This window comes from Oratosquilla oratoria, chromosome 7 (assembly GCF_046742065.1).
Source record: "Oratosquilla oratoria isolate Oo_2021 chromosome 7, ASM4674206v1, whole genome shotgun sequence".
NCBI classification, from domain to species: Eukaryota; Metazoa; Arthropoda; class Malacostraca; order Stomatopoda; family Squillidae; genus Oratosquilla; species Oratosquilla oratoria.
Window position 1 is genome coordinate 7,007,208 of NC_134783.1, and position 15,278 is coordinate 7,022,485.

Below are 15,278 nucleotides of genomic sequence, written 5' to 3' on the forward strand. Positions count from 1 at the left end.
TATCAAAATTCACGGGTGAAGAGAGAACGATCGATATAAGCGGTGACTATATTTTATGATGCGAGTATTATTACGGCACGTCGTACGGCTGGCATTGGCTGCTGCCACCGAGATCTAAGTCCATGACGCCTACGTGTGCGGCACCGTATGGAAGGGGTTAATAGGTTGAAGGTTGCTCCGACTATTTTGTTTATATATTTATCCGGTGTCATGTCTTTGCTGATTATTACTCCAAGGTCCCTTTCTGAGTGCACTTTCTTGATTTCTTCTTCACCAATTTTATAATTTTTTGAAATTCTGTTTTTACTTTTTCCAAACTCCATTATGCTACACTTCTTGATATTGAAGTTCACTTCCCACTTTTGAGTCCATTTCCAGATTTTGTCCAGGTCTGATTATAATGAATCACAGTCCTCTATTGTTCTTACTTCAATATTTTTGCGTCATTGGCGAAGAAATTCATATAACATTCAACTCCTTCATCCATGTCATTTATGGATATGGCAAACATGATTGGAGCCAGCACCGACCCTTGTGGAACACCACTTATCATTTCTTCCCATTTCGAGTATTTGTCTCTAGTACCTTAATTTTTCTCCCAGTCAGGAAGTCTTCCATCCAATCTAATAGTTTGCCTGTGGTGCCACCTATTGATTCTAATTTTCTTGTTAATTTCTTGTGTAAATGTAAGGGTAGTGGGTCAGGGATTGGAGATGGTTAAAGAAAATGGAGAAAAGTGGGAGGTGAGCCAGCTGTTTGCTGACGACACTGCGCTTGTGGCAGGATCGGAGGAGGGACTGAGGAAGTTGGTGACAGAGTTTGGGAGAGTATGTGATAGAAGAAAGCTAAAGATAAATGTGGGTAAAAGTAAGGTGATGAGATGTACAAGGGGTGAAAGTGGCAGCAAACTGGAAGTGAGCATTAAGGGAGAGCGACTGGAGGAAGTGGATAGTTTTAGATACTTGGGTGCAAATGTGGCAGGAAAAGGTGGAGTGAAGGTGGAGGTAGAATGTAGATTGAGAGAAGCGAGTAAATGCCTTGGTGGATTGAAGAGTGTAATGAGGAATAGACATTTGGGAATGGATGTTAAGAGGAGACTGTATGAAGGAGTGATTGTGCCAACAGCACTGTATGGGGCAGAAACATGGAACATAAGAGAAGAAGAGAGAAGGAGTTTGAATGTGTTTGAAATGAGGTGTCTGAGAAGTATGATGGGGGTTACTAGGCTGGATAGAGTGAGAAATGAGGAGGTGAGGAGAAGAATGGGGATGGAAAGGGAGTTGGGAGATAGGGTTGATGAAAGAGTATTAGGATGGTTTGGACACATGGAAAGAGTGAGTGAAGAAAGACTAGTAAAAGAGGTATGGAAGGCAGATATGGAGAGAGTGAACATGAAGGGATGTCCTAGGATGAGGTGGATGGATGTAGTGAAGGGGGCTTTGGGGAAGAGGGGAATGTCTGTTGAGGAAGGACGGGAGAGGACGGAAGACAGGGGTGAATGGAGAATGGTTGTATATGGATGATGTGATGCATGAGATGGAATGGGTGGGGGGATGGGGGGTGAGGTAGTATGTGTGAGCAAAATTTGTCGCAGCCCGAAGGGATTTCTCCCCGTCTTCTCCTTTTATGCATTGGGGGGACGGAGAGGGGGGTCGCTGATTTAATGAAGCGGCCTTGCTGTGGATGTGCTGTGTCTGGCGACACTGCCTCTGACCCAGCGCAGTGGACAAGGTGCAGGGATGACCCATCATCCAGGAGGTGCTAAGATAAAAGGGAGGGTGGAGGGGTGTGTAGTGTATTCAGGGATGGAATGGGTGGGAATGATTTTATGCCTTTTCCTTTTTGGCTACTCCCCATGTAAGGGGGAAAAAGCCTTGGTATATGTATGTATGTAATTTCTTGTGTGGTACTTTGTCAAATGCCTTTTGTAGGTCTAGATAGGCACAGTCTGCCCAATCATCTATTAGTCTCAAGTAGAAGCAGATCAGGTTTGTTGTACATGATCTTCCTTGTCTAAATCCAAATTGGTTTGGGTTTAGTATAGATTTTTCTTCCAGGTATTTAACCCATCTACTTTTGATCACTTTTTTACATATTTTAGCTACTGTGGTTGTGAAGAAAGACTAGTAAAAGGTATGGAAGGCAGATGTGGAGGGAGTGAACATGAGGGGACGTCCTAGGATGAGGTGGATGGATGGGGTGAAGGGGGCTTTGGGGAAGAGGGGAATGTCTGTTGAGGAAGGACGGGAGAGGACAGAAGACAGTGGTGAATGGTGAATGGTTGTTTATAGATGATGTTGTGATGCATGAGGTGAAATGGGCGGGGGGATGGGGGGTGAGATAGTATGTGTGAGCAAAATTTGACACAACCCGAAGGGTTTCTCCCCCGTCTTCTTTTATGCATGGGGGGACGGAGAGGGGAGTCGCCGATTTAATGAAGCGGCCTTGCTGTGGATGTGCTGTGTCTTGCGACACTGCTTCTGAGCCAGGGCAGTGGACAAGGTGCAGGGATGACCTGTCATCCAGGAGGTGCTAAGATAAGAGGGAGGGTGGAGGGGTGTGGAGTGTATTCAGGGATGGAATGGGTGGGAATGATTTGATGCCTTTTCCTTTTTGGCTACCTCCCTTGTAAGAGGGAAGAAGCCTTGGTATATGTATGTATGTATGCTTGTTAGGGAGACTGGTCTGTAGTTAGTTGGATTTTCTTTGTTTCATCCTTAATATATTGGTACAATGTTTGCATTTTTCCAGTCTTGTGGTACCTTTCCTTCTTTGAGTGAGCATTTGATTATAGTGTGTATCTTATCTGTTAATTCTTCTACCCATTCTTTCAGTATCCAATTTGTAATTCCATCCATACCATGGGATTTTCTGACATCAAGGTTTTTTATTTGGTTGCTAATTTCCTTCTTTGTTACAGTTATTTCCTTCATATTGTGTGTGTGTGAGAGTTTGTTTTTACATCAAACTTTCTTGGAATTTTATTGTGTAACTAAGAGTGGTTGAAGGTGGTAAATGACTTCATGGCTGTTGGGCCAAGGTGTTTAAGGTGAATGTTCAAGACCTATAAAGGGCCTTCTCCATGGGTTTTTTGAAAATTCCCTTTTGTACCTACGTTTTTGCTGGTTAAGGGAAAGGTGGCAACTGTCATTTTTTTTTTCCTACTATGTGGAGTTGTAACTATTTTGAGTTATGGAGTTGTAACCTCATTTGGAGAGTGTTTGTCACAATATTTTGGTGATACTTTTGTGTTAGGTTGTTTGAGTTTTATTTTTGTTATCAGGGTGGTTATTTCTCATGTGTAGCCAGTTATGATTTTTTCCCCCTGTATCCTCTAGGAATACGTCTTTTGCTTACCTTGTGGATAGTAACTGCAGTTTCATCCATTTCTTATTCCATGGATGGGAACTCTTTAATATAGTTAGATTTTTATTTGTATCTATTTGTTCTTATCAATTTGCCTTCATGTTATCATGAATGTTAATTTTATGTGGATTGCATTTTCTCTTCCAGTTCCAAGTTGTCTCGTATGGTTTCCTATGTTTGTGTTTTTGAAGGGATAGTGAGCACATTGTAATATCTTGGGGTAATGCATGTAGGTCATGTTGGAGAGGTTGTCAAATAGATGATATATAGATAATAGATGAGTTTATGTTCATGTTTCGGAGTTCTAGAATTTCGAGTCCTCTTTGGTCAGGGATTTGTGTGCTAAGCCAAATTGGTTGACATAACATTCAGATCACCTGCCAGTAAGTGGTTGTTAGGGAATTGAATTGTTGTAGTAACCTCTTCACTACGGGGCACATCGCACGTCTGGCAGCATTAGCTGCCCGACGTGCGATGTTGCGTCATAATAATCGCATTATAAAAAATAAAGTCAGTGCTCAATCGTTCGTTCTCTTTCACCCGTGTATTTTGATAACCATAGAAAACTGATGAAGCCAGTTTAGAGAGAATGAAAATTATGTAGGTACGACTACAATAAATATTATCAAGATGGCGACGTCGGCAACATCGAGTACACACTTGCTCCTCATGCCGCCTACGCAGGCATCACCGTATGGAAGTGGTTTAGCAATGCTGCCATGGGGGTTGATGTAATGAGCAGAATGTAAATATTTGATGTTGTTAGAGGTTTAATAAGTTGCTTGGATTGAAGTATTGTTATTGTGGTGTATTAGTGTTACAAGTCCATCTGTGCTGTGTGATGTCTTCCCTTATTGTGTAATCAATTAATGTGGTTAAGGTAGATTGTGGTACCAGTTTATTTTTTTGGAGACATAAAGCGTGAATGTTGTGTTCATGTGAAAAATTAAACCGCTTCATGTGTTTGTGATTTCATCAATATTTTTAGTATGTTTAGAGTTCTTGTTTTAATGTGGTCCTGGGTACTTATTGTGAGGCAGTTACGGCTCCAGTTTGTTATGTATTGGTTTGTTCAAGAGTGAAGTGGAATTAGGAGTGGCATGTGTTACATTTGACGGATATGTGTTTGTAATTTATTGGTTCTTTGCATGTAAGGGTCTACACTTGATGAGTGATATTTTGATTTCATCATTTAGCGCCAATAGATTCAACACTTTGTACATACTGTATTTTGTTTTGTGTAGTAAAGGTATTCATTGAGATTTTTATTTTTTTATTTAGGTTTTGCCATAGACATGGAACTCATGCACAGCTCAACAAACCTGAAGCACCACCAGACTTGTTAACTATTGCTGATGCCATTATGCCACGTATCATTCTCCGTTTTGTTCAGCACTGCCGAGAACACAGGTTAGTTATGTTTTGAAGCATTCTGAAGTAATTATTATTATTTTATTTATTTTTATTTATTTTTATTTATTTTATTTTATTTTTTCTCTCATAAGGGTTTTGATTTGGTTCTTTGGGTTTTGTGTGAAGCAATATGCAGGTTAGAATTTGGTGTCTTACTTTTCTTCATTCTTTGTCGGATCAATAAATTGGAGAACACTCAGAGCGTGCTCATAAAATTAATGGTCATGCATGATAATTGGAAATCAAGGATATATATTAAATTGGAACTGTACATGAATTTGAGTCTAGGTATGTTAGAAAATTAGAGAATAGGAGACAGGACCCAATGAGTGTTGCTCCTTTCCTGTATACTACTGTTAGGTAAATACATGAAGGTGTGGAGTGCTATATGAATTTTTTTGCAGATGATGCAAAATTACTTAAGAAGGTAAAAACGGAAGAGGACTGCAACTCATTGCAACAAGATCTGGACACGATATGGAATTGGACTCAAAAGTGGGAAGTGAAATTTAATATAAAGAAATGCAGTATAATGGAATTTGGAAAGAGTAAAAGCAGAATATCAAAAGATTACAGAATTGGGGAAGAAAAAATAAAAAAAAGCAAACTGAAAAAGATCTTGGAGTGATGATTGGAAAGGACATGAAACCAGATATGCATATAAATAAAATATTCGGAGAAACCTACAACTTATTGAGGTCAATCAAAGTGGCATTTACTTATATGGATGAAGAAATGATAATGAAAATACTAACTACACTAATAAGACCAAAACTTGAATACGCAGCATCACTTTGGACACCCAGTACCAATAAGAATATTAAGAAACTAGAAAGATTACAAAGAGCGACAACCAAACTAGCACCGACTCTCGCTGAACTAACATATGAGCAAAGACTATCCAAATTGAACCTACCAACACTGGAACAAAGAAGAGAAAGAGGAGATTTGCTGACTATCTACAGAATAATGAAAGGAATGGAAGTTTTAGACAGGAACGACCTGCTAGTGTAGGACAATGGTGAAACGAGAGGACACGGAAAAAAGACTTAAAGATAGTTATAGAAAAAACTTGAAAAGGAACAGTTTTCCACACAGCGATAAATACATGGAACAAATTAAACAAAACAGTATGTGCAAACACTATACAAGATTTTAAGATAAAACTTGATGCGGAGAGATACAAAGATGGGTCACCACGCGCATAGCTCCCCTCCCATATATTACAACTAGGTAAATACAATTGGGTAGATTAGGTAAATGAACTATTCCTGAAATAACAACCTAAGAGAATCGCAACCCAGTGGAAAGCACTGAATGCAGTGAGGGCTTCTGGTTGAGTTCTTTGGGTTTTGCGCAAAGCGCATGCATACAAGCACTGTAAATACTTAATTGTATACAGGAAAGGAACAATGCTCATTGGGTTCATTCTTCTATTCTCTAATTTTCTAACATACCTAGACTTAAATTCATGTATAGTTCCAACTTAATCTATATCTTTGGTTTCCAATTATCATTTATATTTGAATTTGTGTATTGTTTGAGCTTGGGCTATATCACCTTTTGACCTATTCCATATATTTATACATATATATGGAAAACTGTATTTCTTCACATCCTTTCGACATGTGGTCTTAATTTACTCCCATGCCCTCTTTAAGTTGTCCCATCTTTAATGAGGTCTCTTCTATCAATACAATCTATCTCCTCTAGTGACCTGAACATTGTAATCATGTCACCTCTTTCTCTTCAATTTTTCAAAGTTGGTAGACCCAGTACATTTAGTCTCTCCTTGTATGATTTATCTGCCAGGCTGGTGACCATTTTGATTGCTGCCCTTTGTACTCTCACTGCCCAGTCCACCATCACTGTACCTCCTTTTTCAGATATTCTGCATTTTTTTTTATTTATTGACAAAACTGGCAACCCTGGCAGCAATTTTTTGGGGGTAACTTGAGGTATAAAATCGGCCTTTAGGACATAATTTAGGCAATTCTGGTGTACGTAATGAAGTATGAGGAGGTGAAACTATATACCGACAGTTAGGCAGGTGGTATTTAGTACATTTTCACACTGCCAATTTTCATAGTAAATGCGTAATATAAAATGTGGCTGGGCAGTAATGGTGTGATGGATGCTTACTAAAACATTTACCAAAACAATAAGAAACACCACAATCACCTATCCTCCATGAAATTATATATATATAAAAAAAAAAAAAAAAAGGTACCAAAGAATCAATTTACCACAAAGTTATTCCGGCAAAAAATCCACAAAAACTATTTATAAACATGTTTTCTGTAAGTGTCAGACTATTATGGGCGATTGTACATTGACTTGAAACTTCATAAATGTCAAATTCCTTCACTCTGAAATTCTTATGAAGCTTCCCCGAAAAAATACGACCTCAATCAACCAGCGTGAGGAGTGAAAGAAAGTGTACGGACATTCTACCAAACTTTCATAAGAACATAAGAATAAAGAAGACTGCAAGAGACCATAAGGCCTACACTAGGCAGCTCTGTATCCATCACCACCTGTCATCCCCATCCATAAAGTTGTCTAATCGCTTCTTAAAACAACTGATAGTTTCACCGCTTACTACATGGTTACTAAGTTTATTCCATTCATCGACCACCCTATTAGTAAACCAATTCTTGCCTATTTCCTTCTTAAATCTAAATTTGTCCAGTTTATACCCATTACTGCGAGTCCTGCCCTGTTGTTTTATTATGATGACCTTGTTTGCTTCACCCTTGGTATAACCTTTGATCTACTTGAACACTTCTATTATATCACCCTGCACTCTACGTCTTTCCAGAGAGTGTAAGTTTAGGTGCCTAAGCCTCTCTTCATAAGGCAAATTTCCGAGTCCATGTATCATTTTGGTCATTCTTCTCTGTACTGATTCTAGTGAATTGATGTCCATTCTGTAGGATGGAGACCAAAACTGCACCGCATAGTCAAGGATGGGTCTAACTATCGCTAGATAGTTTAATAATTACCTCTGCACTTCTATTTGTTACCGTCCTAGCAATGAAGCCTAATGCTCTGTTCGCTTTATTTCTGGCGCTAATGCACTGCTTCCTGGTTTTAAGGTCCGGACTCACCAGAACACCCAAGTCCCTCTCGCACTCAGATTTTTCTAAAAACGTGTTATCTAAATTGTATCTATTTTCGGAGTTGTGTAGCCCTACGTTTAACACGCTACACTTAGAGATATTGAAGTTCATTTGCCATTTCACTGACCATGTTAACAATTTATTAAGATCATCCTGCAGAATCTCTGCGTCGTCTCCTGACCTAATTAGGCGTCCTATTTTAGTGTCGTCCGCAAACTTACTAACATCACTATTTATCCCATCGTCTAAGTCGTTTATGTACATAATGATCAATAAGGGACCCAAAACCGAGCCCTGGGGGACCCCGCTAGTAACATTGCCCCACCTAGATTTTACTCCATTTATGGTGACCCGATGTTTTGTGTTACTAATCCAAGCTCTAATCCATTCTAACACTTTTCCTCCTATGCCGTGGGCTTTGATTTTATTTAGTAGTCTCTGGTGTGGTACCTTGTCGAACGCTTTGCTAAAGTCAAGGTAAATAACATCGTAATTTTCATTGTTATTTGACGCCTTATATACTTTAGTGTAAAAGGATAGAAGATTAGTCACACATGACATACCCTTGGAGAAACCATGCTGTGAATCACGAATTAAATTATACCCTTCGATGTGTTCTCTGAGTCTTTCGCACGCATATCTTGACAAAATCGACCCAGTTTCTCCACTTCTAGGCTAAAGTGAATCAAAATAAGCAAGATTTGTTAGTTTTATATAATTTTGAAGGTTTGTTAGTTTTATATAATTTTGGGTTGATTTATGCAATAAAAAAAAAAATTCTGGCCCTGACGCTGGAGGGGGGGAGTATATACAACATTCGCCTGGGGACGTATGGGTTAAATTGACTTCAATCATTTGCATACCTTTCCAAACTCTGTCACAAACTCCTTTAATCCCCCCTGTGACCCTGCCACAAATGCAGCGTCATCAGCAAACAACTGGCATACTTCCCACTTTTCTTCATTTTCTTTAACCATTTCTATTTCCCTTCCCATTACCCTTGTATTTACTTCCCACACCACCCCATTTATGTACACAGTGAACAGCCATGGCAACATGACACATCCCTGATGCAGCCCCACCTTTACCTCAAACCACTCGCTCTCTCCATTTCTAATTCCAACACAGGCTTTACTGCTCTTGTAAACTCTCTTGACTGCCCCTAACAGTTTTCCCCCAATCCCATATATCTGCAAAACCTCCCACAGTGCCTTCCTGTCAACCCTATCATAAGCCTTTTCCAAATCTATAAATGCCCAAAAATATCCTTGCCTTTTCGTAAAGCTTTCTCACAAAAATCTGATCTATGTAACCTCTACCTTTCCTAAACCCACACTGTTCCTCACCAATTGCTACCCCTGTTCCTCTCCTAATCTTCTCAGTTAGAATCCTCACATAAGCCAACCCAACTACACTCAACAAACTGATCCCTCGGAAACTACTACTCACATTTGTTCCCTTTTCCATTGTGAAGCAGAACTATACAGGTATTTCTCCAGTCCTCTAGGACTCTACCCTACCATAGACATACATTAAACAACCTCACTTGCCAGTCCACAATTACTGTACCTCCCTTCTTCAAATATTCCACACGATGCCTGTCTAACTCCGGTGCATTACCAGCTTACAAGTACATGTATGGAATTTTAATACAACATAGAAACATTGCCTCAACAACTGTATTGTGTCTCTTGTGGTATGAGTAGTTGCTCAATCTTGCTGGAATCTCATATTGGGCCTAAGGTCAATTAATGAAGAAATTATCACAATATGCAGCCCCTAAGTGTGTTTTGGGCCACCCTGTATTAAATGCTTGCTGGCAGTGGCTTAGTATTACTACTTTGAGTGAGAGGTCAGATGGCTGCCAGCAGGTGAGTTTACAGTAAGGGTATAATACCGAAAATTTTCATCCTTCAAAAAGTTCTTTGTAAGGAGACTGCCCTAGCATCCTCAGAGAGGTTCTGCAATGTTAAATTGAAGCATGTCATAGAGAGACCAACAAACCAACACTAACCTCATTGGCTAGTGTTGATAATTATGCTGTAGTTATGTGAGGGGCAGATGTGGGACAAATTGGGATTTTCATTTTTTAAATCCATCCTCTTGTGGTGAAGGTTGAGGTGATGGCAGTTTGAACTCTGCCACCGGCAAGTTGAATGAAGGGCCTGGTTTATTAAAGTTCATGCTACAAAGTCCTCTGTAAAGGGGCACCATCCTAGCCTCTGTATAGGGGGAGTTTTGTGACATCAAATCATCATCTTTCATCTTGGAACTGGATCTCTGCTAAAAGAATGAAGGGATAGTGCGAGTATGTATTTAGACTTGCCCCTCCCTTCTTAGAGGGATTGCAGTCTGTGTGTTTACATGTATGTTTTCATAATATCATATGGGTTGTTATGAGTGTGATGAAAGGTTGTTCTGGAAATATTTAATGAAGGTAAAAGAATAGTTATAGATAGAATGCTTGAAATGAATTCTAAAATGTAATGGATTTTTTTTTTTATTTTTTTTTTATTTTTTTTTTTTTAACTTGGAAATATTTTGAGAGATGAAAATGTTTGGATGAGCTGAATAATGCTTTATTGAATAGGAAGAAGAAATCTTTACATTATTCACCCTTTTCAGCAATGCAGCAGTTGCACAAGTACTGCAAGCCATGGAAGAGTCGTCACCTTTCCTTGAGATGCTACAAGAATTCAGTAGACTTGGTGCAGCCATGAGGAAAACCATGACCAAAGCCTTATGCAGCCCCCTAGTAAGTTCTATCTGTAGACCTAAAGGGTCCTGGGCCAAACCCCCCTTTAAGGGAGATAGCTAGCCAGCCAAGGCATGCACACACCCCACACCCCCATCCCATCGTTTGTTTCCCACTAATCTTTGCTCTTCTGACCTCAAGTTACATTCAACAGAACAAAACACTAAGGTGTGGTTGGAATGATGCTTGTGTTCTTTATAAATTGAGATAGCAGCTGAGTTAGGGAGGGTTTGTAAGAGGAGAAAACTGAAAGTAAATGTGGGCTAAAGTAAGGTAGTGAGATAGACAAGGGGAGAGGGTGGCATTAAGCTGGAGGCAAGTCTTTAGGGAGATATGCTGGAGGAAGTGAGAAGTTTCAAGTATTTAGGTTCTAGCTTTGTCTGTTCAATCATACTGTGGAGGTGTCTTGTTCCATTACTTCTAACCTAAACAGTAGGCTGGGGATAGGGATGATCCTTTATCCACTAGGAGCTGTGATAGAAGGGACAATAAATGGTTGTGGGATGGGTGGAAGGTGGGTGTATGCATAGGCTCTGTCACCCCTCTAATAAGTGGAAAGGGCTTTTTGGTATGTGAATGCATGTATATTCAGTAACAACTTTTTTTTTTTTAAAGAAAACAGAATTTTAGTGTGTAATATATAAAATTACTTTCAAAATTTTCTGTCATAGTATTACCCCATTTCACATCTGCTCTCCTCTTTGCCTCCTTTATCTTATGCTTTACTTCTCTTTTTACTTTGTACCTCTTACATGATTCCCTTGTCTTAATTTGTAACCAATCTATGAAAGCTTGTTTCATTTCTTCTACACCCTTCTTTGCTTCCTCATCCCACCACTCACAACCCTTCCCTCTATTTCCTCCCATCCTCCTTGTTCCACACACCATCTTTGCACACTTTGATGCCCTCCTTGAACCATCCCCATCCCTCCTCCACTCCTAGTTCTACTCTATCCTTCACTCCCTCCCACTTCTCTCTCAGCTTCTTATACTCCTTCTCCTTTTCTTTCTCATTTAATCATTTTGGAAAGAAATTAAGAGAGGAAGAGGAGGCAAATCAAGTAGAGAAGAAAAGGTAAAAGGTGCAGATGGAGAGATGATAATGGAAGAGAAGGCAGTGAGAGGAAGGTGGGCAGAGTATTTTAGACAGTTGCTAATGTGAAGGAGGATAGGGAAGGAAAGGTAGTTGCAGTGGGAAGCGCATAGAAAATGACTGTGATGAGTGAGGAAAATGGAGGAGAAATAAAGAAAGATGAAGTGGAGCCAGCTGTTGAGATGAGAGCAGGTAAAGCACCTGGGTTGGATGGGTGCCATGCAGAATGTCTGAAAAATGGAGGTACAGTGATGGTGGACTGGTTGGTGAGGTTATATAATGTTTGTTTAAGAGAGGGTAGAGTGCCGGAGGACTGGAGGAGTGCCTGTATAGTTCCATCTTATAAGGGAAAATGGGACAAGTGTGATTGTAATAGTTTCAGAGAGATCAGCTTGTTAAGTGTAGTTGAAAGAGGAGAGGAAGAGAAGGAATAATTGATGAGGAACAATGTGGGTTTAGGACAGGTAGGGGTTGCGTAGATCAGATTTTTGTGGCCAGACAGATACATTAGAAAGCTATAGGAAAAGGTAAGGATGTATTTTGGGCTTTTATGGATCTGGAAAAGGCTTATGACAGGGTAAACAGGAAGGCACTGTGGGAAGTATTGCAGATATAATGGGGTAGGAGGAAAGCTGTTAAGGGTAGTCAAGAGATTTTACTATAGGAATAGAGCTTTTGTTAGGATTAGAAATGGAGAGAGTGAGTGGGACTTCATCAGAGATGTGTTATGTTGCCCTGGCTGTTCAATTTATACATGGATGGGGTGGTGTGAAAGGTAAATGCCAGGATAGTGGGTCAGGGATTGGAGATGGTTAAAGGAAATGGAGAAAAGTGGGAGATAAGCCAGTTGTTGTTTGCTGATGACACTGCGCTTGTAGCAGGATCAGAGGAGGGATTGAAGAAGTTAGTGACAGAGTTTGGGAAGGTGTGTGAAAGAAGTAAGTTGAAGATAAATGTGGGTAAAAGTAAGGTGATGAGATGTACAAGGGGAGAAAGTGGCAGCAGACTGGAAGTGAGTATTAAGGAAGAGAGACAGGAGGAAGTGGATAGTTTTAGATACTTGGGTGCGAATGTGGCAGGAAAGGGAGGAGTGAGGGTGGAGGTAGAATATAGATTGAGAGAAGTGAGTAAATGCCTTGGGGTATTAAAAAGTGTAATGAGAAATAGATATTTGGAAATGGATGCTAAGAGGAGATTGTATGAAGGAGTGATTGTGTCGACAGCACTGTACAGGGCAGAAACGTGGAACAGAAGGGAGGAAGAGAGGAGGAGTTTGAATGTGTTTGAGATGAAATGCCTGAGAAATGTGATAAGGGTTACTAGGCTAGATAGAGTGAGAAATGAGTAGGTGAGGAGGAAAATGGGTATGGAAAGGGAGTTGGGAGATAGGATTGATGAAAGAGTATTGGGATGGTTTGGACGCATGGAAAGTGAGTGAAAAAAGGGGTTGACCTAGGATGAGATGGATGGATGGGGTAAAAGGGTCATTGGGAAAGAGGGGAATGTTTGTTGAGGAAGGATGAGAGAGGACAGAAGATAAGGGTGAATGGAGAATGGTTGTGTATGGATGCTGCTGTGATGCATGAGGGGGAGTGGGTGGGGGATAGGGGGAGAGGGAATGTATGAGAAATGAATTGACGCAGCTTGAAGGAATTTCTCCCCATCTTCTCCTTTTCTGCATGAGGGGACAGAGAGGGGGGGTTGCCAATTTAATGAAGTGGCCTTGCTGTGGATGTGCTGTGTGTTGCGACACTTCTTCTGACCCAGGACAGTGGACAAGATGCAGGGATGATGAGTCATCCCTGCCAAGATAAGAGTGAGGGAAGAGGGTAAAGGGAAGTGGAGTATCTAGGGGATGGAATGGGTGGGAGTGGTTTCTATGCCTTTGTTTTTTGGCTACCTCCCATGTAAGGGGGAAAAAGTCTTTGTCATATGTATGTTTGTATAATATGTAAAATAGTTTAGAATAATTAGTCACTTATGTTTTTCATTTATCTGTTATATGAAGGCAAATTATTTCTTTACAGGTTTATAACACCTTAACTGATCCTTCCAAAAGTGAATATGCCATGGAGAGTAAACAATGGTACCAGAGAGCTCTGGAAAGCATCCCTCTGGTTGAAGTTCCTGCAGGATATGAAGGTATATAATGTTAGCTCCTATGTTCACACATGCATACACATTGACATACACATGCACAAACACACACACATGCACACATGAACTTCTTTGCGGATGATGCACACATGAACTTCTTTGCAGATGACTCAAAGTTATTAAAGAGAATAAACTCCGAAATAGACTGTGACTCATTACTGAGTGATGTGAACAAAGTCTCAGAATGGAGCAAGAGATGGAAATAGAATTCAACATCAAGAAATGCAGTATAATCGAATTTAGGAAAAGCAGGAATAGGATATCAGGACAGTATAAATTGACGGAAAGGAAGAAAAGAAAGTAAATTCTGAAAGGGACCTAGGAGTAATCATCACCAAAGACATGTCGCCAGATAAACATATGAATAAAATAGTTGGAGAAACATACAATTTGTTGAGATCAATAAAGGTGGCCTTTAAATACCTGGATAAGGAAAAGATTGAAAAACATTACAAACACTGATAAGGTCAAAACTGGAATATGCAGCGCTGATATGGTCACCCAGTACAAAAAAATGTATACAAGAAAATTAGAAAATGCAAAGAGCAAAAACAAAGATGGCCCAACACTTTCAATCCTGACATGAACAAAGGCTGGCTGAACTGGAATTGCCGACTCTGGAACAAAGAAGAGAACGAGGGGACCTATTAACCATCTACAGAATTATGAAAGGAAAAGAAAGCCTTGATAGAGAGGACTTGTTAACCACTTCCATACGGTGACGCCTACGTAGGCGGCGTGAGGAGCAAGTGGGTACTCGATGATGTCGACATCACCATCTTGATTATATTTATTGTAGTCGTACCTACGTAATTTCCATTTTCTCTAAACTGGCTTCATCAATTTTCTATGGTTATCAAAATACACGGGTGAAAGAGAACGAACGATTGAGCACTGACTATTTTTTATAATGCGATTATTATGACGCAACATTGCACGTCGGGCAGCTAATGCTGCCAGACGTTCGATGTGCCCCGGAGTGAAGAGGTTAAAGTGGGACAAAAAACAAGGATGTGCAATGAAACTAAAAAAGGACAGTTACAGAAGAGACCTGAAAAAGAGCAGCTTCCCACACAAGAGTAATAGATATATGGAACAAATTGGATGAAAAAATAGTGTGTGCAAACACAATACAAGAATTTAAGAACAAACTTGATCTTGTGAGATACAAAAATGGGTCACCACGAGTATAGCTCCCCTTCCCATAAAATACAACTAGGTAAATACAATTAGGTAAATACAATTAGGTAAATACACATGGAGTATGCTGCAATGCTATGGACACCCAGTACTAAAAAGTATATAAAAAAATTAGAAAGAATCCAAAGAACAATGACAAAGATGGCACCAACACACTCCAAATTTATGTACA

The 15,278-nt window shown here is 39.9% G+C and overlaps 1 protein-coding gene across 1 annotated transcript in view; it reads left to right on the forward strand.

Moving 5' to 3' along the window:
* The window catches only part of Ubr3 (Ubr3 ubiquitin ligase), a 296,891-nt gene that overhangs the window by 114,620 nt on the left and 166,993 nt on the right, over nucleotides 1–15,278 (forward strand). The window contains exons 7-9 of the mRNA XM_076187774.1: nucleotides 4,648–4,776; nucleotides 10,527–10,656; nucleotides 13,777–13,891. Coding sequence (XP_076043889.1) covers nucleotides 4,648–4,776; nucleotides 10,527–10,656; nucleotides 13,777–13,891 — 374 coding nt within the window. The remainder of the gene's footprint in view (nucleotides 1–4,647; nucleotides 4,777–10,526; nucleotides 10,657–13,776; nucleotides 13,892–15,278) is intronic.